Source organism: Phoxinus phoxinus (genome assembly GCF_949152265.1).
Source record: "Phoxinus phoxinus genome assembly, chromosome: 22".
Taxonomy (NCBI): Eukaryota; Metazoa; Chordata; class Actinopteri; order Cypriniformes; family Leuciscidae; genus Phoxinus; species Phoxinus phoxinus.
Window position 1 is genome coordinate 7,828,563 of NC_136897.1, and position 27,378 is coordinate 7,855,940.

The window sequence follows — 27,378 nt, forward strand, 5'->3', positions numbered from 1 at the left end:
AAATTATCTTTACACAGGCTTTAACGAAACACTGCTTGTAACTAAAATAAATAGGCTTTAACGAAACACGGCTTGTAACAAAAATAAATAGGCTTTAACGAAACACGGCTTGTAAAAAAAAAAAAAAAAGGCTTTAACGAAAGGCTTTTTTTGTAAAAATTTTTTTACCAGTAAACAGTAACGTTAGCCTACCAAGAAAGTCATGGTCACTACTCACTATCTTCCTCCTCCTGTGCACTGAAACCATTGAAGTCATCTCCTTCGGTGTCGGAGTTGAATAGCCTCAGAATTGCTTCATCCGATATTGGATCGTTCTCATTGTCGCTCTCGTCACTTTCATCCGGAGGCAAATCCCCCGCTGAGCCCTCTTCAACACGCAGCAGTCCAGCCTTTCGAAACCCGTTGATGATAGTGGATTTTTTGACAATGCTCCACGCTGTCAGGACCCACTGGCAGACTTGACCATAAGTTGCTCTTCGCATGCGTCCCGTTTTAGTGAAGGATTTCTCCCCACTTGTCATCCAAGCCTCCCACTGAACACGGAGCGCCACCTTAAATGCACGATTTACACTGATGTCGAGTGGCTGCAAATACTTTGTTGTGCCCCCGGGAATCACAGCTGGAATTGAGTTTGTCCTCTTGATGGCTTCTTTCACCGAATCTGTTATGTGGGCCCTCATGCTGTCCAAAACGAGCAATGCCTTGTTCCTGTGAAAGAATCCTCCCGGTCGCTTGCCGTAACACTCCATATGCCATTCATGCATTAGGCTTTCCGTCATCCATCCTTTCTTGTTGACTTTCACAACAATTCCTCTCGGGAATTTTTCTTTTGGCATCGTCACGCGTTTAAAAATCACCATCGGTGGAAGCTTTTCTCCCGATGCCGTGCAGCTCAGAACACAGGTGAAGTTCGTTTTTTCATGCCCAGTTGTTTTTAGCGTGACGGATGATTCGCCTTTCCTGTTGACAGTTCGGGTGAGTGGCAGGTCAAACGTCAGAGGAACCTCATCCATATTTATGATGTCGTGCGGCCCAATGGAGTGCTCCGCTATCTTTGCATCAGTGAATTTGCGGAAGTTTGAAACTTTTTCCTCGTAGTCGGGAGGGAGCTGCTGACACAGACTCGTCCGTACCCTGATGGACAGGCCTTTACGTCTCATAAATCTGAGACACCACGATGGTCCACCTCTAAAATCCTCAAACTTCATTGCGGTGGCGATTGTTTGGGCTTTTAGTCGGATCTGCACAGTTGAAACACCTCGGCCGTCTGCTCTCTGTGTGTTGACCCAGTCTTCGAGCTCATTTTTTAGTTCGGGCCATCTGCTTTTCTTCCCTCTGAAAGCTTTAGTTGTCTTTTTGCACTGAGTCAATTCCTCACGCTGCTTTTTCCAACGTCTAATCATCGACTCATTAAGACCAAGCTCCCGTGCAGCAGCTCTATTTCCTTTTCCAACAGCAAGATCAATCGCCTTCAACTTGAAAGCTGCATCATATGCATTTCTCCGTGTCTTTGCCATGATGAGGGTGACAAAATGACTACCGTAATCAGAATGATGGGAAGTTTGAGCGCGCTCGAATTAATCTAAACAGTAAACAAAAAAGTTGTTTGACCTTAACGGCAATTTCATTGGTCTAATGAAAGCTTCATGCCGCCAAAAAACTGAGTACGTCATAGAATGTGTTTAAAAAAAAAAAAAAAAAAATTGAAAGCGGGAAAAATCCATATATTAGCCGCGTCATTATTTAAGCCGCAAGGTTCAAAGCGTGGGAAAAAAGTTGCGGCTTATAGTCCGGAAATTACGGTAGTTCATCTCTCGAATCTTCGGGTCTTATTCTTCTGAGTCTTTCGTTCTTTTGTCACATGATAAAAGAATGACTCGAACCGAAGTAGATAGACTCGAAACGTGAACTAATCAATTCTGTATCCGGTACTACAGACTACATACAGTAGCTCAGTTTATGAGGATGTCACGGGATGAACGAAAGGCTTAGATCGGGAGGTGAAGTATACTGCAAAGCTCAGTTTATGAGGATGTCACGGGATGAACGAAAGGCTTAGATCGGGAGGTGAAGTATACTGCAAAGCTCAGTTTATGAGGATGTCACGGGATGAACGAAAGGCTTAGATCGGGAGGTGAAGTATACTGCAAAGCTCAGTTTATGAGGATTTCACAGGATGAACGAACGGCTTCGGGAGGTCAGGTAAACTAACAGACTGCATAGCCTGAAGACCAAGATAAATTAATAAATCATTTCTGTTTCTCATCATTTGGTCTTTTCCTTGCACTGCTATTTTTTTATTATTATTCTAAAAGCGATCAACATTTGATGAAAGAAGAATTTGGCTAACATGTAACATTTTAAATACATTCTTCTGAAATGAACAAAATGACTCGAAAAAAGATTAAGGTAGATCATTTTGATGAATGAGATTCAAAGATCTGACTGTCAGTAAAATGATCCAAACTTCCCACTACTAGTTGACTGGACAACATTCTATTGCTGTTGAGTTGTAGGGGAGATTTAATTTCTTCTGACATTCATTTTCATTTTGGATTGCCTGACTCTTTGTCTTTTGCTTTATTTCTTCATCATATGATTTTACTCTGCCCAGAGAAACCTCTAAATAATTTTCTGCAGCCGTTCTAATTCAAACCTTTGAGTTTCTAGCTCTTTTCTGAGCTGCTCCTCTAGAGTTCTTATTTTTTTCTTTTTGTTGTCTTTTCGTGTGCATAATTTTGTATTCAGCCTATTTCGCAGACAGCTGCTGACACTTGTTTGTGAAGCACTGGAACCATATATGTAACGTAGTCTTGCTTTACTAGCATCTAATTTCCATTGTTCATACAAAGTGGTTAAACTTTCTCTTTCTTACAGCACTCATCTTTCTGGTAAGCAAGCATTTTCTCTGTAGCAATATGTGAACGTTCTGAACGTCGAGGGAGTTCAGATGTATTTTTATCTTTACGTTTAACTGCTAATTTTCCATCCTTTTCCTTTTTACCTTCTGATTCCGTCTGAAGCACGCTTTCAGATTCTTGATCTTCAATATCAATGTCTATAGTGAACTCACTTTTATGGCGTTTCAGCTCCTTAGACCTTCATGCTGATTCTAACGTGCTGCAATCCATTAACGAACGGCACGTTGCCACCTTGAACAAGCCCGTGCAGCGGGGATCTGAACCAGCAAAGGTGAAGTTCTTACTGTAGCGGACCCCGCCCGAATGATGGATGGCCAAAACTTTACTGATGTGTTATGAAGTTTATTGCGTCCGTTTTCACTCCAAAAATCACCGTAAGAGCTGAACAAACAAAGTACAAGAAGTGCACATTAATGTCTCATCCACAAACTCTCTCTCTCTCTCCGTTGCATTATCATTAACATACAGCGAATTACAAAAAAACACTCATTACAATTAACAGTAAACAAATATATACAGACCATATGACTTTTCAGGGGGTGCTTAATAACTTGCAAATTTTATAGCTGAAAAACAGTTCCGATGAACTGCGTGCTCTCCCTTTCATATAATACTAGTCAAAATAGTCCCTTCTTAGTAAGACAAATAATGCAGATCTCACACCTATTTAAACAGAAATATCAAAAATGTATACAAAAACAAATTAGAAGATTAATTTGTTACATTCTACCTAATTGAACAGTGTGTAATTTATATATCGATAGACAGAAGACAGCTGTAATGTAATGAAATTATAATTAATAAAGAAATAATAAAAAAATAACAATGTCTGTCTGTCTCTCTCTTTCTCTATAAAATGGAATAGTATATATTTTGTTATGTTGCTTTTAAGTCTTAAAATCTCCAGCGCTGCATCAAGAAACCTGGATAATATCCGTCAATTTTCAAATCAATGTACGGTTCAGACTAACTGTATGTAATGTGTGTACGACTCCAGTAAAATTATGAGAATTATTCGCTCACAAATAAATATAATAAATTAGTCAAATTGGCTGTGAATTATTATAGACTACACAACATTACAACTGTTTTAAAATTTATTTTAAAATTACAGACCTGCTGCTATGACAGCAACTCCAGGATGAGCATCGAAACACCTAACAATATCATGTCAAATCATCAACAGTAAGTTCCACATACGAAGAATGGGCCCCAGGTATCAAAAAATATAATAAAATCAGTTAACTCTGCAGCCATACTGGTAACATAATATAGCAGATACAGTCATACAAGTATAATGTCTATCTGGGGACAAGCAGATACTTACATGTCATCTACCACACCTCGATCCTAGAAGGGACTTTACCAATCTACATGAACCTCAAACTATATAGGTAAAAGCTTATAAACACTAAGAACGTACTCGCACTAGGCAGGGTTGCCTTGTAACGAGCCTGATTGTCCCACCTCCCGACTCCCTCGCTGGCTTGCACTCACATTGCATTTTAGCATTCCAGTCTATGGTTCCAGGCCTGAGCACGCTTAAGTTATTTCGATGCAACTTTGTTTTGAAGAAAACAAAAACATGCTCTTGCTAATAGGCTGCATAATATATTTAGCCTATCACTTATGTAGCGCAGTGATTTAAGATCTGGTAGGCTACATGCAGCATGACAATGACTTATGGGGGCAGCTGAGGTTGAGGGAGTTATTATGCAGCTTTAGGCCCCGTTTACACGTACTGTACATTGTTATTTTGAAAAACGGACACATTTCCCTTAGTTTGTTGCCTTCATTTACACGCAAACGGACAATTCGCCTCTGAAACCGATTCTTTCTAAAAACTCCGGCCAGAGCGGAGATTTTGGAAAACATCGTTTGCACGTAAACTGAGAAAAACTTAGTTTTAGGGAGCCGATGTCACAGTATGTGACTATTTCCAGGATTCTGATTGGCTAACGTGGGCTTGAGCTTCTCGTTACACTGCCACCTACAGGTTTGGCATGCTCTTGACAGCATATACACAGGTTTGTGTAAACTAACACTTTTCTGAAAACTGACAGGTGTGCACAATATTATTTTTGAAAACGGAAAGGGGTGTAATGTCCGTATATGAAAATAGCTGTCCACGACGTGTAAACGTAGCCTTATTCGCAAATGACAATTCCCGTTCATCAATAAAGTGAGAACCAAACAAACTAAACCCGATGTTACATGCTTGATGTTATAGAGCGTGATATAAATATTTTATGTAATGGATATTTTCAAAATTAAATGTACAGAGAAATGCAGACTAAGGATGCTCAGGTAAAAGACCATATATACTTACCCAAAAAGTTCTTAACACAGTAGAACTAACAGTCATGTGATTAGCTTAGATCATTTTTAACTTATCACCAGAACAAATCACAGTGAAGAAGACTTGAGTGATATTGATTTTTTACTCCACTGTAAGATTTAAATGTACATGTATCTTTTGTTCGAGACTCACTTGGTTGTTGTGGCCAGTGATCTCTCGGCCGTGAGTAAAATTTCTGCAATTTCTGCAAAGAGCAACTTGGGAGTAGATTCAGATATGCTGCGCATCTGAGCAATAGAAGTACTAAAGATTCTATGCTCAAAAGACCACCGCAGAGTGGTGTGTCGGAAGACTATAGAGCCGCCCTCGGGGAGAGGCTGTAATACTCTGAGTTAGTATTAATGATTCTGTGTTGGACCAGCATACACCTGAGAAGGACGGTGAGTGTATGGATGCTAAAGACCTGTGTGCTCATGTGTGATTGAGGTAGTGATAGTAGCTTCTTGACGGGACGCCATCACCATACTTCAGGGAAGTATTGGAAATTGTAAGTATTCAAGGAATTATTTTGAGATACTGTAGTATATTATTTTATTATATCAACAACTGGAATTTGTTTGAATTGTCCGCGGTGAAGAAGTTAGATTTAGAAGGTTGTATTCATATTGAGAATTTCCACGACAGGTGGGATTATTACGTAACATGTAAGTGAGACAACTGTTACCATGTGTGCAAACAGCAGAATCAATCAATGAAACTGAGATAAGTTGAAACGCATGCATTTTATTTAAAAAACACTATGTAAATAATATTAAAAAAAATAAAAAAATAAAAAACTTCCAAGGGGAAAAAGTGTTGCCAAATTAAAAAGAACAAAAGCAAACAATTCCGATAACGAATGACCCAAACCCTAGTCTAAACTAACTACCAAAAGAAAAATGTGAAAATTAAAATTTCAGCCTTAAACTACGCTAAATAAAGACCAAAGATACTGGGGGTTGCGATCACTCTGAACATAAAAGTTAATAATAAAAATACTATATATAAATACTTAACTACGGCACAAACAAATCAACCAAATTAGAAAACAAAGCCAAGCAACAACTTAAACAAGTAGTATATTCACAATTGGCCAGTCAGTCAGAAGATATGTCCATCTGTATGACAAACTATAAACTATAAAGAATCCCAGATGGCAAATAATTATACTGTGGGTTACACCATCAACATGCCAGTGGATACTGCCTCCTAGTGGTCAGCATGTGAAATTGCATGTCGATTCGGACAACGACGCAGAAGTATAAATGAAAACCGTGTGGCACAGCCAGCAGCCATATCACCCTGTAGCCCAGTACTGGTTGCCCACTGAAGCTAAGCAGGACTGAGCCTGGTTAGTATCTGGATGGGAGACCTCCTGAGAAAACCAGGTTGCTGCTGGAAGAGGTGTTAGTGAGGCCAGCAGGCGGCTCTCACCCTGTGGCCTGTGTGGGTCCTAACACCCCAGTATAGTGACGGGGACACTCTACTGTCAAAAGAGCACCGTCCTTCGGATGAGATGTTAAACCGAAGTCCTGACTCTCCCTGGTCATTAAAAATCCCAAAAATCTTTCGAAAGAGTAGGGCTGTAACCCCGGCGTCCTGGCCAAATTTGCCCCTTGGCCTCTGTCTATCATGGCCTCCTAATATCCCCATATACTGATAGGCTTAATCACTGTCTCCTCTCCACCAATAAGCTGGTGTGTGGTGGGCGTTCTGGCGCAATATGGCTGCCGTCGCATCATCCAAGTGGATGCTGCACATTGGTGGTGGTTGAGGAGATTCCCTCTTCCATACGTAAAGCGCTTTGAGGTCCCAGAAAAAGCGCTATATAAATGTAACAAATTATTAAGTCAAGTCACCTTTATTTATATAGCGCTTTTTACAATACAGATTGTATCAAAGCAGCTTCACAGTGATAACATGAAAATAATACAAAAAAACAATTTCATCATCGTCCACCTTTAAGGCAGATCTATAATATTGTTATTAAAATGTAACAAATTATAGGTCCGACGCAGAAGTATAAATCAGCCTTAACTCAAGTGACATGGGATGCTGACTTTGCAGAACAATGTCATCATGATGATTGACAGGCAAGAAGTCCAGTGATCGCACACCTAGGAGCGGAATAAAGAAACAACGGGGAACAGAAAAACAGAGTAAAAAACAAACAAAATATACACAAAACACTTGTGGAATGTAACAATAAATATACCCAAATGAATTCAAAAGTGTACTTTCCAAGTAGTAATAGAAGGTGTTTGTTGAAATAGTCATTAGCGCACATTCAAGTAGTAGCCCTTCTGTTCTCTGGTCACACTAGATGGCAACACGGCAGTCATGCGGATCAACAGGGCGAATCAAGAAGTGTGATTTTCAAAGAGACAAAATGGCATTTTGGACAAGTTTACTCTTTACTCTTAGTTGACGTCTAGATGTTTTGAAATAATTTTTTTCGAGTGCAATCGATCCAAAACCCAGCCCACCTCTTCAAACGAGCAAGGGCACGGCTCAGCGTTCCACGTGTTACTGAGCAATCACACAAGTCAACCGAACCTGACTTTGGGTGTCAAACTTGCTTGGGCACAGTTCTGATCGCCTATTGTGAGTACACCCTAAGTAAGTTGCCTTTGGTTTGCTTGTTGGCAGAATAATGACAAATATATTAATGAATAATGTTTAATTAAGCATTAACAAGAACTGCACAATGAATACCAACGAAATTTAATATATTAGTCTGTAAAAAAATACGTAAAGCTTCTTTGAAACCATGTATATTGTGTAAAATGCTGTAAAAAATTAATAATAATGTAAGCAAAATGGCTTTTTTAAATGACAGACATGGGATGTAGGAAGAATATGTGCATCTACAAAACCTGAGATAAATGTCTCCATGTATCATTTATTATTAGAAATGTACATCAGAAATTCAAAATTAACATTAACATTCCATCATGTGCAACTAAACCTCTAAAAATGATCCAGAAGCCCAAAATGCTCCTCTGTTCATCTCGTCGCTCCTCTGTTCAACTCTCTGCACTGGCTACCACTCACGGCTCGCGTCAAGTTCAAGGCATTGACGCTTGCTTACAGATCGACCACAGCTCAGCTACCTCCTAGGAATCAATCTTCAGAACATTCTCATTCACTCATTCTCATTGAGTGAATGGAACCGTGTGGCAGAATGGCACTCATTCCATGGAACCGTGAATGAGAATGTTCTGAAGATTGATTCCTAGGAGGTAGCAGAGCTGTGGTCGATCTGTAAGCAAGCGTCAATGCCTGGAATGATCTCCCTACCCTCATCCGGAATGCAGAATCCCTGACAACATTCAAAAGACAACTGAAAACTCATCTCTTCCGTGAGCACTTCATCATTCCTTTTCCTTTAATCCTCCCTTGTCTGGCTTATGCTACTCTGAGCAATGCCTGAACTTTGTATTTTGAGCACTTCTTGCGTTGTTTTGTCCTCATTTGTAAGTCGCTTTGGATAAAAGCGTCTGCTAAATGTAAATGTAAACATTACTATTCTAATTTCCTTGCTAAAGAAGCCAATTTACAGGTTTAGGCTTTTTCCTTTGATAACAGTGACATATCTCCTTCATGGTGCTTGATTATATGTGATCTTGCCTGATTCCACTGAACAAACCCCTTTCCACATTTATTGCACCTAAATGGTTTTTCACCGGTGTGAATTCTTAAATGCTCTGAAAGATGCCAGCTCTTATAGAATCTCCTGCCACAAAATTTACAGGGGTAGTTTCGATCACCTTGGTGTAAAAGCATGTGGCTTTTCATGCTCTTTTGACGTTTGAATGGCCTATCACAAATCTTACAATGGAAAGGATATTTCCCAGGTCCCTGGTCAGAAAAACTTAATTTAGGAGAGTGCCGTGGGTTTGTGTCCACATTTATACAGTCTGGCTGCAGGATTATTTCGACATGGGAGGTCTGTGAGTCCAGTGGTTCTTCGGACCGATCTTCTGCTCGCCTTTCTGTAGGGAAAAAAATGTTATTGTAATTAAGTCAACAAATATGATTATTTGTTAAAAACTAGTGCTGCCGATCGATAAAAAATGGGAAAAAAACCTAATTAATCGCATATTTTTAAAGTTATATTGTAATACTTTCACACTGAATACATGTAAAAAAAAAATGTAGAAACAACAAAGGCTGTATATTTAAAATATTTGTTTAATGGCATTTTTTTCCTAAGTACTATATGAAGGCCATTATCACTGATACCAGTACTGCTACTGATGTCTCATTTTTTTCTCAATTTTATTCATTAATTATAGCCATTCAACATTACAGTATAACTGAAAGTCTAATTTTTCATGTCAAGAGCAGGAAGAGATTTTCTCTTTGACTTTTGTTCTTTGATTAACAATAATAGCCGCTTTTCCACTGTCAGTGCGAGCAAGGGCTTTTCACGGGCCGGGCTAATAGCCTTAGACCTGTAGCAACGAGCCCAAAACCACGCTGTGTTTCCACCGTTAGGCCTGAAGCTCCAGTCAGTGCTTCACTAAAACCTGCCCGTAACACGCCTCTCTGGAACAATGTCACACAAACCCATAATTTCACCACCATATGGAAGTTTTATCAGAAAGAAATCGCTGGAAACTAGCGAGATCGCAAAACTATCATGATAAAAGTGACTGTTTGTTGGAATTTTTTATCTTTAGAGAAAGATTTTAAACCCAAGCAATCGATGCTTTACCACAGGTTTACAATAACATGAATTAATTTGTGTCAAGATTGCACATTGGTCACACAGCAAAAAAGGGGTTTACAGTTATTTCACAAAAGAAAGAAAATACGTAGCCTACTTGTTCAGTCGCATCTGTTTCTGTTTATTTGTAGTCATAGGACAGTATGTTAACATCACACTTAGAAAGAATAATCGTTTCTACAAATATGCCACCGAAAATATGACCTGAGGTGGAACCTCTGGGCCCATGCGCACACAGCGACCATCAGTGAAAGTTTGCTTTTCTCACGTCCACGTGTCTCATGTCTCTAATTTCGTGTTAAGTTATTTTAGTGGACCTTTACGTATGACGAAGTGATTGTGCAAAAATGTCTCTCTTTTACCTCAGTCTTGTAAACTATGATGTGTTTTGTGACGCCAAGGAATTCAATGAACAAAGTCGGATGCACTATTTGAGAGAGGTGCTGCTGCAGTTAAACTGTGTGAGTTTGACGTATGTGGTGGATTTTGTCTCACAGCTTACGGACTTTGAGACAACCCAAGAAAAATCAGAAAAAACAGGGGAAGGAGAAGGAAAACAGGAAAACGAGGTGACGTGAAGCTTGGCCTGAGGAAGCAGCGTCTGACCCGGATTCCTCTGCCCTCTGTGATCCTGGGGATTGTTCAGCACTTCGGATGTCGAACTTTTAACAGTATCATTACGTCCTTTTTATTTGCCTCGAGAGTTTCCACAAATTGATATGACAGTTGTGTATATCCATCCGAAGGCTGATGCGGTTTCTGCTGCTAGTACCATTTTAGAGGTGGTACAAACACTACAGTCGATTTCACCTGAAGCACAGAGTTTTATATTGGGTGATTTTAATCATGTGTCGCTGAAAAAAAGCACTTGCACACTATCATCAATACATCACCTGCCCAACCAGACGGAATAAAAACACTAGATTTGTGTTATGGGTCAGTGAAGGACGCTTACAAATCACTTCGACTACCTCCATTGGGCTCGCCCAATCACAACAACTGTGTGTTTCTATTGCCTACATACAGTATAAGACTGTTTTAAGGAGAGAAAAAGTACAAAGGATATAAAGGTTTGGACTGAAGAATCTGTGTTCTGTTTACAAGAGTGTTATGACTGCACGGTCTGGAAAAATGTTTAGAGAAAGCTGTGGTGATGATTTGAATGAACTTGCTGATGTGACTTGTTCTTATGTTGCCTTTTGTAGAGACATAATTCATTGTAAGAGGGTCAGAATTGACCCAAATAACAAACCATGGGTGACCAAATCTGTTAAATCAAGTATAGAAAATGAGAGACGGGTGTTTAAACAAGTTGAATTTAATGATCTGCATAAACAAGCAGCCACTAGGGAGTTGAAAGGAGAAATCCTAAAGGCAAAAAATATATATAAAAGTGAGATTAGAGAGTCAGATGGCTGATAATAAGTTGGGTTTGGCCTGGTCCAGTATGAAAAGTATATTAGGGTATGGTTGTTCAAAGCACAATAATCAGGTCGTCTTAAATGGATATAATTTGGATTTGGAATTTGCGAACACCCTGAATGGTTTCTGTAATCGTTGATACAATTGATTTAAGGAAACCCAGGACTTGCGTCACAAGCTTGATGATATAATTTAAATGGAGTAATAAATATGTGCCAAAGCAATCGGGAAAATCATAGGAAGCAAGCAGACGATACTGTAATTGTCAGTCTGCTTCAGAAAAATTAGAGTAGTCATGGACCAGTTATTTGTGAAATTGTAGTGTGAGATTGTAGATTAATTTGAATCTATATTGTAATTGATTTTAGAAAGAAAGTTTCTATGCATGAAGTAACATCCATTAAGGGTCAAACAGTGGAATGTGTGCAATCTTATAAATACTTACGCACAATAATTGATTTGAAGTTGAGTTTAAAAGCCAATGTAAAGCTCTGTGTAAAAAGGGGCTTCAACGTTTGTTCTTTTTAAGGAAACTGGACAAATCTCAAATTGACATAACACTTGATTCTGTATCGTGCTTTTATTGAATCAATTTAGTCTTTTTCTTAGGTGTCCTGGTACGGGAATTTATTTTTAAAGAGCCGGAACTCTATTAACCAAATTGTGAAATGGTTCAGTAAGTTGATAGGGGAGCTGCTACTTACGCCTGCTTTACTATACACCAGACAGGTACAGCGAATGGGTGTTTTAATTTTAGGTGACAGGCAGCATCAGTTCAGTTCTTTTATTTATAAAGCACATTTAAAACAGCCACAAGACTGACCAAAGTGCTGTACAAGATCAAATAACTAAGGATCGAAAAGAGAACAAATAAGAAACAAATTTACAAATTTGAAACCATGCATTCCTCTGTATTATGAGTTCCAGCACCTTCCGTCTATTCAACGGTTTAGAGTCCCAACAAATGTTATAAGAACAGCTTTGTCCCTGTAGTGATGAATTATATGAATAAGATGAAGTAATGGGTTTAGTATAATGTTTTAGGGGTTGGTGTTTTTATAGTGTTGTCTATTGTATTGTCTTGTCTATGATGTATGTATGAAAAACCGCTCTGTGTTCAACTTGTTCACTGAAATCTAATTTACCTACGGGTATAGAATAAAGGAACCTGCACCAGAACCTGAGGAGTTTTAGCAAAACTGTAAAACCGGAGTCGCTTTATTTTATGACATATGCGGAGCTAAATATGGATATCAGACAGTCCGGTATAAAGAGACATACTGACAGATAAAATAAAATAAATACACGATTGTGATAACCTAAATCAGTGTTATTCAAATGACGGACTACGGTCCTGATCCGGACCATGGGACATAATTGCGAAAATTTAACGTTTCTACAAATTAAAGTGAGCAGTGCATCAAAACAACGGAGCGGTTGGGTTGTTTAGCACTCAACAAGCACTCAGAGTTGTTTATAGTAATAATCTTTTGTGGCTATATCTATAATATTTTTATCTAGAGCCAAAAGTGCTTAATTCAAGCCCTTTCCGCTCCGTCCGTGTTGCTTCTCTCTCTCCTTTGCTAAAAACGTAAAGCGAGAGCTGCAGACGACATGGTTATTTTAATAACAACAGTAGCAGAAAACGAGAATGCAGCTAATACAATTATTTTTGTATCTGTCATACAGATGACTGACAATTTAACTGCACCAGGGGCCTATACCATGAAGCCGGTTTAGGTGGCTAGTAGGGGTGTAACGGTACATGTATTCGTACCGGACCGTTTCGGTACAGGACTTTTGGTACGGTTCACATGTGCACCGAATGCAATCTGTCACGTAAATTAGGCTAGTTTTGTGTGCGGAACATGCGTCAATTCCGAGTTTCCACACGAACATATTAAGTGTCGGAAGTCTCCGCGTTGCACTGATTAAATCTGATTAATCGTTTTTGTGATTCAAATACATGTAAAATATTACCATGACATCTGTCTTTCGGTGTGCGGAAATTTGTTTATGTTGCTGTGACAACGAAACGCGTGCATGCGCGCCTGTGTTAAGAGCGCTTGTTGCGCTCATCTGTTGACATTTCCAAATCCCTTTCAGTTGCTTAATAAAAGCGGCCTTTTCACACAAACAAACGTACATGTGTCATTAGTATGAGAAAAAAAAATGGGATTTTAACTCTCGGGTCGGGCTCGGACATAAATATCTTTATGCCTGTCGGGCTTGGGTCGGGTTCGGTTACTGCTGTCTAAAATCTACTGCCTAAAATTCGGCCCGATCACCACATACACAGCTTTAGCCCAGCCTCTCGCTAGCTAGCGTCATGGCCAGTATTGGTTTAAGAGTATTTTATTTAGTGGAGAACTTTGCAGCAGTATTTTATTTCTTATTCTTTTTTTATTTTATATATTTTTTATTAATTATATTTTATTAAAAAGTGTGTTTAAAAAAGTGTAAACAAATTGTTAAAAACAAGTTTATAGTAAACAACAGTTTAATGTTTTGCATTTCTTTCCCTTACTGTACCGAAAATGAACCGAACCGTGACTTTAAAACCGAGGTACGTACCGAACCGTGATTTTTGCGTACCGTTACACCCCTAGTGGCTAGCCAGCTATGTTTCAGTTTAGTTTGCGCCTACCCTGGGTTTCAGGCACCATGAAAGTGGTTGGGCTTTTAGCAGTGTTCATCGCCATAGTAACTTGCGCTCCACGGCAGGTTATGTTCCAGGTAAGTGTTTCCAATCCGAACTTAGACCAATCAGCTGTGAGCAAAGGATAAAGTCACTCCACCTGTTTCTACTCCAAATTAAAGGTCACATAGCAAATGATTTTTAAAGGCAAAATTGTCTGGCTTTTCCTATGGCTTATTTAGAATAAAAATTGTGTATGATTTAGATATTATTTATGTAATTATCATACCCTTAATCGATCACACATGTACAATTGTAGCTTATCAATTATTATTAAGCACAGTTTAAACGAATAGGCCTACATATATAAAGGTACTATAAATACGCTTTAGAATCAATAAAGCTATAAAATGACTACCGGTACATGTGAGCTTAAATATTCAAATATAATATTTAAATATATCTGTATAAACTAACTTCACAACTTTTACTTGCACTGATACAGCAATACTTTTTCTTTTAGTTGTCCTATTTCATAGACAGCTATTTTCTTCTTGCTGTGTAAATTTGTTTAAATTCGTAATATTTTTAAATCTGGTAATATTCTGCAGAAGAGAGAAGTGAATCGCGCTGCTTCTCTCATGAGAAATAAATCTCAGTTTCACTCTTTCTCAGCATGCGATTGACTGTTCGCTACTGATCACACCTAAACTCAGGATCAAAGCCTGAGTTGACAGAGAAAGTTGATGATCAGCATCATAGTACCAACAAAGCCTGGTTGTATTGGTTTGGTTGTCAACTCGAAACTAATCCTGTAACCCTAAGTTTGTTCAACTACCTTCATGGTACGGGCCCCAGGTTAAGACTACACATTAATTACATTTAGCATTATTAAAGGATTAGTTCACTTTTAAAATGAAAATTCTGTCATCATATACTCACCCTTAAGTTGTTTCAAACCTGTATGAATTTCTTTCCTCTGCTGAACACAAAGGAAGATATTTAGAAGAATGTCAGTAACCAGACAGTTTTTGGTTCCCAATGACTGCCATAGTATATTTTTTTCCTACTATGGCAGTCATTGGGAACCAAAAACTGCCTGGTTACCGACATTCTTCTTAATATCTTCCTTTGTGTTCAGCAGAGGAAAGAAATTCATACAGGTTTGAAACAACTTAAGGGTGAGTATATGATGACAGAATTTTCACTTTAAAAGTGAACTAATCCTTTAATCAGCATATGAAGAGCATTTTATAATAAACAATGTAAAAATGTAGAAAATTATTTAGAGATGGCAAGGAAATACAAACTTTTTTTTATTTATTACTATTAATCTTAGTTGATTATTAGATTATATACATTGTTAGTTTTTTTATTGCTTTGAATTAAACACTGCATCCCCAGTATGTTCTCTTACGAGAGATACTCTCGTACTGCGTTGTCGTAGCAACGCATTGGGGAAAATCCTTTTCCACGAGAATACTGAAGCAAAAATTATCCTTAATTTTGTATCTATGTAAAACGCATTGCCACAGCATACAGACCTAGGCGAGACAGCTTGCGCGCCTATTGGCTGCTGTGCGGCAAATGCTTAAGCCAATCGAGCGAGCCCTAGAGTGACGTCACACCCAATGAGGGCACTTCGCGCCCTCCTGCGTTACGTCCCGCCGAAACGGGCGTGGCTTAGGGCTATATATTTCGCTCACAGGCTTATGAACTCTGATTTTTAATCCTTCAGCGAAGACACCTCATCGCTGATCCGAGTTGGAAGCTGCGCCGTCGAGAGAGCACATCAGCGGGAGAGACGTGAAGCTGCTGGCACCGCCGCCTTCTTCGCCTTCCAGCTGCGCGTTCCGGCGCTTATATCCTTTCACTTGCAAACTAAACTGTATTTGTGTGTGTGTGAGTTCGCCGGCGCGACTCACACTTTGTATCTAAAAGAGCAGCGTCTTTTTCAAGATGCCTGCCTCCATACCGCCCGCTGCAGTGCCGCGCCGTAAAAAGCGCCGTGCTCAGCGGATCCCGGAACCTCCCTCCACCACGAGCAGCTCGCCGCTGCTGCCGCCAGCTTCTCCGGACTCTCTGACTGACGGACAAAGGCCGCTGTATGCCGCCGCGTCAGTCATGGACGAGGAAGCTGAAGCCGCGTCTGTGGAGGACGACGGCTGTTCTCTCCTCGCTTCGGGTAGCGAGGGATGGGCGAGCTCCGAGGATCTCCCCACCCCCGCCGCTCGCGAGCGTCGAAGAAGAAAGGACAGCATCGCTCACGCAGGCCGTCGCGAGGCCTCGGCCTCGAGTGATCGGCGCCCATGGAGCCTGCGCTTACTGGCTGGATGGCTGCTTTCTGCAGGAGGATGTACGTTACCGTCCTCACGACTCGCGCTTCTCTTCCTGAGTTTCACGAAGAGGTTGCAGAGTCCGGGAAAGCCCCATTTCGACCAGGTTCCCTAGCCAGCCTAGGAAAGCGACGGTGTTCAAATCCCGCTGCGGCCGGATTTTCACCAAAACTTTTCGCTCGCACGGTCCCAACACACGTGACTGTGCCAGTGTATTCTGCAGTCACCAAACCGGCATCAAGGCCCGTTTGCCTGCACACAAACGCCGTTTTCACGACGTCCCAGGTAAATCTAAAATGTATTTTCTGGTGTCCCGGCCACGGCCGATGGTGTTTTGTGTGTAACTGTAATGCCCACGACTCAGTGCTCATTCGTACACACAAGCACAGCCCTACACAATACAGGGCTTGCACACATAAATCGACTCATGGCGATTGTGCATCACATGTAAGTTAGTGAACGTGCCCGCTTTTCAGTGCCCACAATCACTACACACTGCATGTCCCACGGTTTCTGTAAAAACGAAACAAATGCACGGTCAGTCAGTTCTGATAGACAGTACTCTCTGTGCTACGTGGTGTCCCGGCCACGGCCGATGGTGTAACGTGTGTGACTGTAATGCCCACTACTCAGTGCCCATTCGTACACACAAGCACAGCCCTACACAATACAGGGCTTGCACACATAAATCGACTCATGTCGATTGTGCATCATATGTAGTGAGCGTGCCCGCTTTCAGTGCCCACAATCACTACAGGCTACATGTCACACGGTTTCTGTAAAACAAAACCGATGCACGGTCAGTCAGTTCTAATAGACAGTACTACCAGTGCTATAAATGTACCCGCGTTCACGCACCTACATTTATTCACTGACATGCCGAGCCCTACGGGACTCGCCCCGCGCGCTCCCTCTCAGCTGAGAGCTGAGGGCGCGCGGGCTGCCCGCTCGATGAAGCGCGCCCCCGCATCAAACGCGGCAATGGCGTCCATGTTACAGCACACGGCTCTCGTGTCGCCACCATTTCGCGACAGGGCCCGGTTTTTCAACCCGTGCACAAGCATTACAGTTCCAGTGGAACTCGTCCAGCCCTCCCCCTCCCGGATAACCACCGTAGAGGGGTCGAGCGCGGACATTCTGCCTGCTGTCATCGGCGCGGTCCCCGTCTCAGATGTTACGAGCATGGCGCTTGAACGAAACCTGCGTGCAGGCGCTCCGCTCCGGCGAGCGATGCTATAAAGGTGGTCAACGTGCCCGGTCCCCAGTGCCCGCGTTCCCACACAAGCATCACGGTTCCTACGGAGCCCGTCCAGCCCTCCCTCTCCCGCCTGAAGGCTGTCGAGGGGTCGAGCGCGGACATTCTGCCCGCTTTCATAAGCGCGGCCCCGGCCTCAGATGTTGCGAGCGAGACATTTCTGTCGCAGCTCACGAAAGCCGCTGTATCGCGAGTCGGTCAGAGCGCGCTTTTCACTCAGCCCCTAGCTACACGTGCAGATGCATGGGAAAAGCTTCCCGGGGTTTCAAAATGGGTGATAAACATCATAAAAGAAGGCTATTCGCTACAGTTTCGCAGACGCCCTCGCCGCCACACGGCGCGCGTCGAGACTTCGGTAGATTCGAATGTAGCACATCTACTTCGAGCCGAAATTCAGAAACTTCTGAGAAAAGGGGCTATCGAACCTTTATCTCAGGCTCAGAGCGAAGGGGGGCTTTACAGCAGATACTTCCTGGTACCCAAGAAAGACTGGGTTCTCAGACCCATACTAGATCTGAGGCAACTGAACAGAGCGCTTGTGAAACGCCAGTTCAGGATGCTAACGACCAGAAAAATCCTCGCGCACGTTCGCCAAGGAGACTGGTTCGTGTCAGTAGATCTAAAGGACGCGTATTTTCAAATACAGATTGCGTCACGTCACAGGCGATTTTTGAGATTCGCCTTCGAGGGCCAGGCATACCAGTACAAAGACCTGCCGTTCGGCTTGTCTCTAGCACCCCGTACATTTACGAAGTGCATGGACGCAGCACTCGCTCCCCTCAAACTGCAGGGTGTTCGAGTGCTGAACTATTTGGACGATTGGCTCATTCTAGCCCAATCTCATTCAGAGATAGTGGCGCACAGAGCCCTGCTGCTGAGTCACCTCGAGAATCTCGGTCTCACAGTAAACTGGGAAAAGAGTTCCCTATCCCCCAGTCAGAATATTTCTTTTCTGGGACTGGAACTGAACTCACTGTCGATGACAGCGCAGCTGTCACAACAGCGTGCGCTGCGCATCCAACGCACAGTCAGCTCATTTCGCTGCGGCGCTGTTCTCTCTCTAAAGAGCTTTCAGAAAATGCTAGGTCTGATGGCCTCAGCATCTGCAGTACTGCAGCTGGGTCTGCTGCGCATGCGCCCGCTGCAGATATGGCTCAAAGGGAGGGTGCCATGCAAAGCATGGGCCACCGGTCGGCTTCGCCTCAAGGTCAATCAAGCTTGCGTTGCAGCTTTGAAACCATGGAGGTCAAAAGACTGGTACCTGTCAGGTGTAAGCCTAGGGACTTCCTCGAGTCTGAGGGTGGTGTCTACGGACGCATCCAACGCAGGATGGGGAGCGCTGCTCGAGGGCAGACCGCTGTTTGGCCTTTGGTCAGAGCGAGAAAAGCTCTTCCACATAAACTGCCTCGAGATGTTAGCAGTGTGCAAAGCGCTCACTCGCTTTCGTCCCCTGATTATGGGCTGCCATGTACTTATACGTTCAGACAGCATGTCAGTGGTGTCATACTAAATCGCCAGGGCGGCCTCAGGTCCCTGTCGTTATACAGGCTGACCAAACGCCTTCTGATATGGGCGCGCTGCAACCTCCTTTCACTAAGGGCGGCGCACGTGCCGGGGCACCTGAATATTGGACCAGACGTACTGTCCAGGAACCGCGTTCCTGCAGGAGAATGGTCGTTACACCCACACACAGTACAACTGTTGTGGAAGAAATTCGGCAGAGCGGAAGTGGACCTCTTCGCGTCTCCAGAGAACGCTCACTGTCTAGAATTTTTCTCAAAAAGCAAGGACGCGCTGGCTCATCAGTGGCCGCGCCGCCTGCTGTATGCTTTTCCCCCTGTCTCCCTCCTGACCCAGGTGGTGGAGAGGATCAGGGAGGAAGGATGCTCAGTGCTGCTAGTAGCGCCGCTCTGGTCGAATCAACCCTGGTTCCCAGCTGTGATGCAGTTAGCCAGCACCGTCCCGTGGCCAGTGCCTCTGAGGAGGGATCTCCTCTCTCAAGCAAATGGTTCGATTTGGCATCCTCACCCAGAGCTATGGTCCCTTCATGTGTGGGCCATCAACGGGTATCCGCTGACCTCCCTCAGGGAGTGTTAAAAAACACGATCACACAAGCTAGAGCTCCGTCTACGCGACGGCTCTATGCGTCTAAATGGTCTGTTTTTTCTGGCTGGTGCACGTCTCGCGGCGTGTCACCCCCAGACTGCGGAGTGACAGAGGTTTTGTCCTTCTTACAAGAGATGTTGGATAGCGGGAGATCCCCTTCCACACTCAAGGTATATGTGGCGGCTATAGCGGCTTTTTCTGAAACCGCATACGGCCAGTCCATAGGAAGGAACGATTTAGTCATTCGGTTCCTTAAAGGAGCTAGGAGACTTAATCCACCCAGACCTCCCACAGTTCCCATTTGGGACCTTTCCACGGTGCTGGACGCCATGAAGGGTCCTCCTTTCGAGCCTCTTCAGGAGATTGATATGAAACACTTGTCGCTCAAGACGGTGTTTCTCCTGGCTCTCGCTTCAGTGAAGCGCGTTGGGGACTTGCACGCGCTCTCAGTGAGCGCGTCGTGCATGGAATTTGGGCTTAATGACTCCAGAGTCGTGCTCAAACCTAAGCATGGTTACGTTCCAAAATCCCTAAACACACCGTTTAGGGCGCAGGTTATTTCCCTGTCTGCCCTTCCGGTCATCGGGGATAATATGGACAAAAATTTAATCTGCCCAGTGAGGGCATTGAGAGCTTACGTGTCGCGCTCGTCTGCTTTCAGACAGACAGAGCAGCTTTTCGTTTCGTTCAGTGGGCGTCTCAAGGGACTGGCCACTTCGAAACAGAGCCTATCCAGATGGATAGTGGACGCTATAGCTCTAGCGTACGCATCCAAGGGCATTCAGTGCCCTTTGGGTGTTAGGGCGCACTCCACGAGAAGTATGGCTTCTTCGTGGGCTTGGTCGAGTGGGATTGCCTTACAGGATATTTGTATGGTGGCAGGCTGGGCCTCACCGTCTACATTTATCAGGTTTTATAACCTCGAGGTACCCGCCTTACAGGCCAAGATATTATCGGTTTAAATAACCGTATTTGTTAGACTGACATTTCAGTCGTCAGTTATGGCATTATTATGCTAACTGCTAACAGTTAATTCTGTACTGGTCTGCTAAGCGCAGTCTATTCTGTACTGGTCTGCTAAGCGCAGTCTATTCTATACTGATCTGCTAAGGCAGTCATTTTGCGAGAGATGGTGGTTAGAGCCCACCTCTTTCAGGATTCTCTGTGAGTCCTACAGGTGATTATGTACTATATGAACGCCAGCTCAGTGCTCTGGGTCTATGGTGTCGGATCACTGCACACACGGCGTCTTACAGGGTGTTCCCCAATGCGTTGCTACGACAACGCAGTACGAGAGTATCTCTCGTAAGAGAACGTACTCGGTTACTAACGTAACCTCGGTTCTCTCTAGAGAGAGGAACGAGTACTGCGTTTCCTGCCGTGTATGCGCTCTGGTTGTTTCGCTTTAAAAATCAGAGTTCATAAGCCTGTGAGCGAAATATATAGCCCTAAGCCACGCCTGTTTCGGTGGGACGTGACGCAGGAGGGCGCGAAGTGCCCTCATTGGGTGTGACGTCACTCTAGGGCTCGCTCGATTGGCTTAAGCATTTGCCGCACAGCAGCCAATAGGCGCGCGAGCTGTCTCGCCTAGGTCTGTATGCTGTGGCAATGCGTTTTACATAGATACAAAATTAAGGATAATTTTTGCTTCAGTATTCTCGTGGAAAAGGATTTTCCCCAATGCGTTGCTACGACAACGCAGTACTCGTTCCTCTCTCTAGAGAGAACCGAGGTTACGTTGGTACGTTTTCTCAGTCCCAAGGCCTACTATGTACCATACACGTAGGTGTCTAAATGTAAAATAAATAAATACATAAATAAATGAATAAAAACAGCCTGTTTTTTACAAAGTAAATTGCACCTGCTGCCTCGATGCAAATGTATAACTGTTCCAAAAAAGTATTGTCCGGACCTCAACTGGGAAGGAAATATAGAGACCGGATCTCTAGGAACTTTAATTGAATACCCCTGACTATTTGCCTGATTTCTTCAAGCAGTTATATTTAGCATGTTTACTATGGTAATGGTTAACGCATTTTTGCATCACATATAAATATATTTCTACCTTATACGCTGATATCAGAAATTGGAATCCACATCGAATCACAAACAGAAGGTATTCAAACACTCGCTACAGTCTGAAAGTGAGTTTTGAGCTAAAATGATTTTAAAAGTATTTAATGCTGATCAGCTCAGATAAACTCTGTCTCTGTTCAAAACCAACCCTCAAGCTCGAGCCTCAAGACAAAAAAAACCTGGCCGTTGGCCCAGAAGAAGCCCCAACGAGGCCCGATCAAGCCCTGGAAGTGACAGTGGAAATGCACGCCCGCTTTTGGCCCGACAGTGAAAATGCGGCTAATGACAGACAGCAACGGGATAGTTAGGCTGTTGTCACTTAGTCCCTGTTTACACCTGGTATTAAAAGGCACACTATGCAAGATTTCCGTTTTTGTCAAACAGGAATACTTGTATTTAATGTTACTGTCGTAAATACCACTCACGCAGAGCCGTCTCTGCACTGACGGCCTGATCCCCTCCCCCCTGTATAACGGTACCTGTTCAGTAGGATAAAAGCGTCGGACATCGAACAGGCACAGATAGACACCGAAGATGTACTACTGACCAGGTAAAGTTTCACGATTTCATTCAAATATTAGGCTACTGCATAATTGTATATGTTGTGACGTAAAGTAAGTTTGGCGGGGCGCCACCTCTCAAACCTGCATTGCCCCAACATCGGTTAATGGAAACCCCGTCATTTCGCAATCGTTTTGTATTGATATTTAGATTTTTTTTTTTTTATAATCGCAAAAGTTTTGCGCAGATCTGTAAAGGAAACGCGGCTAGTGTCGCTAAGTCTTACAATTATTTACACTTAAAAAAATAAGGCCTATCTGTTTCCATTACAAATATATAAACATCCTAAAATATATGTTTACCTCATGGGCTAAATTCCATACATTTGATTTGTTTAAAGCAATTAAATACTAATTTGGACGGTGGAAAATATTAAGAATAACTCTTCTCTGAAAACTCCATATATGGTTATTTCTATGGGGGAGATGCATGTAGCCTACGCACAATCTTCCGTTGACTGGGTTTTATAAAGGGAATTTTGCGCAGTTTCTGGCATACTTTCGTGTGTAAGCAAAATCTAGTTTTTGTGCGGACGCACACTTTTAGGATGAAAAACTACGGTAAGTTTTATACATGAGGCCCCAGGTGAGAACGGGTATGTGTCTCCCTCGTCTACTTGTGATCCGATTGACCAAAACACATTTTAATAACAGGTGTAAACACTCTTTAAGTTCATTTAACACTTAACTAATTTAAGACTCTGCTTACGAGGATACTCGCCAATAACGGGCATTTCGATAAAATCGTGCGTTGTTTTTTTTTCCATTCAAGCGCAAAAGAGAACTCAATGTGTCGCTGGCGCGCTGTCTGAGGCGACATTCTGTGTGTGAGTTTCAGGTGTTGTTTTTACAGACAGCGCACCAGTACAGATTTGAGTTCTGCACAACAAATGAATGGCATGTGTTCATTTTTACAGCTCTATTAATGGGTTACCCTAGAATGGAAATTAATTTCATTCTTTGGCCTAAAGCCCCAATTCATTGATTCATTATAGCAATAATCACCTGCATGGAGTTTCTCATGTTCTTTCAAGTGGAATTTCGATTTAAAACGACTCCCACATGAACCACAGCAGAAAGGTGTCTGGTTCTGGTGCACTAAAGTGTGTCTCTGCAAACTTCCTTTGGTGCTGAACATTTTTCTGCAAATCTTGCATATTAATGTGTTTTGGTGACTGTGAATTGCCTTTTGTGACATCTCATCAGAACTTTCAATGTAAAGTTGAAGACACGGCAGGTCTTGTTCAGGTGCTGGAAGTTCAACATGACAATCACTGCCAGACTGCTCTGCAAATGGGTATGAATGTTTAGCCTGATTTTCACACCGCTCTGACTTAACAGTGATTGATGATTGTGTATCTGTACCAACTGTGATTGATGATTGTGTATCTGTACCACCAATATCTTCATTCTTCGACAGCACATTTGGCAGAAGTGTGAGGCAGTGAGAGGATTCCTGCCATTTAAAACCTTCAGAAAGGGGAGAAGTTTGTCTCAAAGGCTCATGGGGCATCACAGTGGCAACCTCCATTTTTACTTGTATTTCTGACAGTTCTGAATCCAATGGAACTTGCAGACATTCATCTCTCCGGGTATCTGTGTGACATGAAGCACAAAATTAGTTTTTACTTGTAAGACAGGGAAATGCTAAATATAATGTTCAAGTCAATTTAAAATGCCATTCACCACCAATTTCCCTTTGGTAAGGGCAGGAATACACTACACAAAATTAGCAGATTTGTGCCCTGATTTACAGTCTGGAGGAGTCAACACTAGTTGTCAAAGGTAATTGACAGTTTGCAGAATTTGGGAAGTCAGAGTTGACATTTCAAATAAAAAGGAACAAACTGATTTTTTTTTTAGCTTTATAAGACTATGATTTTATCCAGTCGGAGGACATCAATCATGCTTGATATTTTGAGAGACGACATTAGATCACACATTGTTTACATTTGCCATGTGTCTCTAAGCAAAAGAAAATCCAAATACAGGTTATGGTACACGTGTCTTTTTGCTGTGAAATATTTTAATGATTTTTATAAAGTAAACAAGAATAACTTAAAGAAAATAAAAATATTTGAGCCAGGAAAGTTTCTGAAATCTGGTTGATTTCACACAGAATTACCCAAATGTGTTTATGTCTGAGAACCTTTTATACACATATTTAACTGCGGATACTGAAATGACACTGTGTGGTACAGTACAACTATTTTGAGTGTCCCTTATTTTGCTAAAAGAACCACGATTGTCCCTCATTTTACTTTCCAGAAGTTGGCAACCCTAAGTTCAACTGTTTCCAATATTGAGAATAATGGAGTATCAAATCAGTATATTAGAATGATTTCTGAAGAATCACGTCACATGTGACACTGAAGACTGGAGCAGTGGCTGATGAAAATTCAGCTTTGCATCACAGAAATAAATTACTTTAAAGTATATTAAAATAGAAAACCACTATTTTATAATATTAATAATATTTCACAATATTAAGTTTTTTTTCACCTGTATTTTTTATCAAATAAATGCAGGCTTGATGAGCATAAGAGACTTCTTTCAAAAACATTAACATACAGTATATTAAATCCTTTAACATGTTAAAATAGAGCTGTGAGATTAATTGTTAAAAGATTGTGATCTTAATTCAAACACCCACACCATCTCATTCCTAAATGACAACGATTCAGGTATGTATTAAATATTTGACAAATACAATCACAGCGGACCATTGAAATCTGCATAGGCTCTGCCACTGATCTAGAGAGAGCAGTTGTCATGTTTAGGTATAAACAGCTTAGCAGTCTTTTCAAATACACAGTATCAATATTACTGTTACTAAAATTCTAATTATGACAGAAGTACTGGGAAAAAAAGTTTAAAGTTTGGATATAAACACTGATGTCTACGGTAGCAATCAAAATAGAGTAAATCAACTCTGAAAGCAATGATGATTTAAAGGGGTGGTAAAATGCCATTTTCACAAGATGCAAAATAAATCTCTAATGTCCCCAGAGTGTGTGAAGTTTTAGCACAAAATACCCCAGAGATATTTTTATATAGCATGTTAAATTTGTCACTTTTTGAGGGTTTCCAAAAACACACCGTTTTGTGCCTGGCCCTTTAAATGCAAAAGAGCTGCTGCAGAGGGCGGGGTTTCAAGAGCTTGTGTGTGTTAGCAGCAGCGATTACCTCACGCAGACACACTAAAATTACAGAAACCCTGTCTTTAATGTTAAAACGGAGTCAGACAAAGATGGATAGACTCAAGAAGAAGTGACATGTAGAATGCAACAGGACGTCTCTGAATGGTTAGTTGATGAATTTATGTTGCTGATGTGGAGTTAACATCAATTAGGACATTCTGTCATGATAATCTATAAATCGCTCGTATAGGAACTGTTGTGAGATGCACACAGAGCGACTTTCTATTGCATGTGAAAAGATGGAGGCTAAAGTTTGAGCTGACTCACAAATGTACTCTTATACAACAACTTTGCCTCTTCTCAACATGGACGGCGTGTTCCCGGGGGCGGGTTTATGTACATTTTAGGGTTGTTGATGTCACTAACCCGGGAGGAATGTCATGTAGTCCATACCAGCCGTTTGTTGTAGTCCTTTTCTTTCAAAGCAAATATCTTCCTTTGCTTTGAGCATTGTGACTTTGCAGATGTTGTTTATGCTCAAACAGCAACATTACACACTAAAGTTAGAAAAGTGAAATCATACTTTACCACCCCTTTAAATAAAGATTGTATCTATTACATCGTTAGACCAGACGGTGGAGATAAGTGAGTTTTTTTATTATTAGTTCTAATTAATTCAATATTTTTAAAATAGACTGCAGCAATTAGCAGTAGAGCCTCTATTAATTTAAATGTTGTTTAGTTGACTATTTAGAAACAAATTGTGATTCTTAATTTATCCAGAATCTTGCAGCCACTCTGTAAATTAAAGTAATGATACAACCTGTATTTGAAGACAGTTTATTTGTACATTGTGCATTTCTCAATCATTTAATGCTTTGCATTATACAGTAAGTTTTGCCTTTCAAAACTAAAAATATGCATTTAAATTTATTAAATATAGCCTACCTTGATCATATCATAAAACTAACCATTTAAATACCAACTTGCTAAGACATATTGGGAGACATACTGTAGACTGAAAAAAAAGTGTTAAAAATAGTTTCATTGCAAAGCTATCTATTCTTAACTTTTGAATATATAAACAACAACATCGGCAAATTTGGGTTACTGAATAGGCTAATCCGAGGTATTATATAAGGATTCTCATTAGATAGGCAAGAAAAGCCTAATGTATAACACCAAACATAAATCTTATTTTAAATATATAAAATATATAAACCTTTTTACTTATTTCATACGCAAGGCGTTACATGGTTAAATAAAAACAATTTAATAATGGCAATTTAAATACAACTTATCATCATGGCATCATTATAATAATGATAAAAGTGAGAACAACATATTTGAGATTTACCGTTGATTCAGCGTGTATCGTGACTGACTGATATGCAACATGAAGGTTTACCTGAAACTACTTCAGATAATTCCATAGTAGGCTACTACCATTGATCATGGTCAAAAAGAATGGTATTCCCATTGACCATGACAAAATTAAAATAAAATAGTTTAGAGTGAATGTTTTACTAACCATGGCGTGTTTCTGCACAGACGCCGTTTCGGCTGTGAGTCAGTGTACTCCTGAGACAACAGTTCTCTTGCTTTAGACGCTCTATCTCCTGCTCATATCCAATCATATTGTCTTTGACAGCGTCAAATATTTCTTCGGCTACTGCTGTCATGCGCTTCACCAAAAACGAATGAATAGACACAAGTCCCATTTCGATCATTTTGTTACAATGTACAAACTTCCGTTTCTTCTTCTTCTTCTTCTTCTTCTTCTTCTTCTTCTTCTTCTTCTTCTTTCCTTTATTGGTAACCGCACTACTGCATTACTGCCATCATCAGGTAGCT

General features: G+C 41.5%; 1 protein-coding gene across 2 annotated transcripts; it reads right to left on the reverse strand.

Annotated features, from left to right (window-relative positions):
* Positions 1–3,404: 3,404 nt before the first annotated feature.
* Positions 3,405–27,325, reverse strand: LOC306990390 (uncharacterized protein). 2 transcript variants are annotated; one of them, XM_079597166.1, is made up of 4 exons: positions 27,056–27,304; positions 23,783–23,980; positions 23,390–23,752; positions 3,405–9,254 (listed from the first exon to the last, which is right to left on the reverse strand). In XM_079597166.1, the coding sequence occupies exons 1-4, from the start codon at positions 27,252–27,254 to the stop codon at positions 8,824–8,826; spliced, it is 1,191 nt and encodes a 396-aa protein (XP_079453292.1). In that variant the 5' UTR covers positions 27,255–27,304; the 3' UTR covers positions 3,405–8,823. The 2 variants fall into 2 exon arrangements, with proteins under 2 accessions (XP_079453292.1, XP_079453291.1); XM_079597165.1 differs by having other exon boundaries at positions 23,390–23,980; positions 27,056–27,325.
* Positions 27,326–27,378: the final 53 nt, after the last annotated feature.

Coding starts and splice junctions, on each gene's coding strand:
- LOC306990390 (XM_079597165.1), bottom strand. CDS start 27,254: ATGATCGAAATGGGACTTGTGTCTATTCATTCGTTTTTGGTGAAGCGC. Junction 23,981..27,055: donor CTGTGCAGAAACACGCCATG/GTTAGTAAAACA, acceptor CATGTCACACAG/ATACCCGGAGAGATGAATGT. Junction 9,255..23,389: donor ACATGAGAAACTCCATGCAG/GTGATTATTGCT, acceptor TTTTCCCTACAG/AAAGGCGAGCAGAAGATCGG.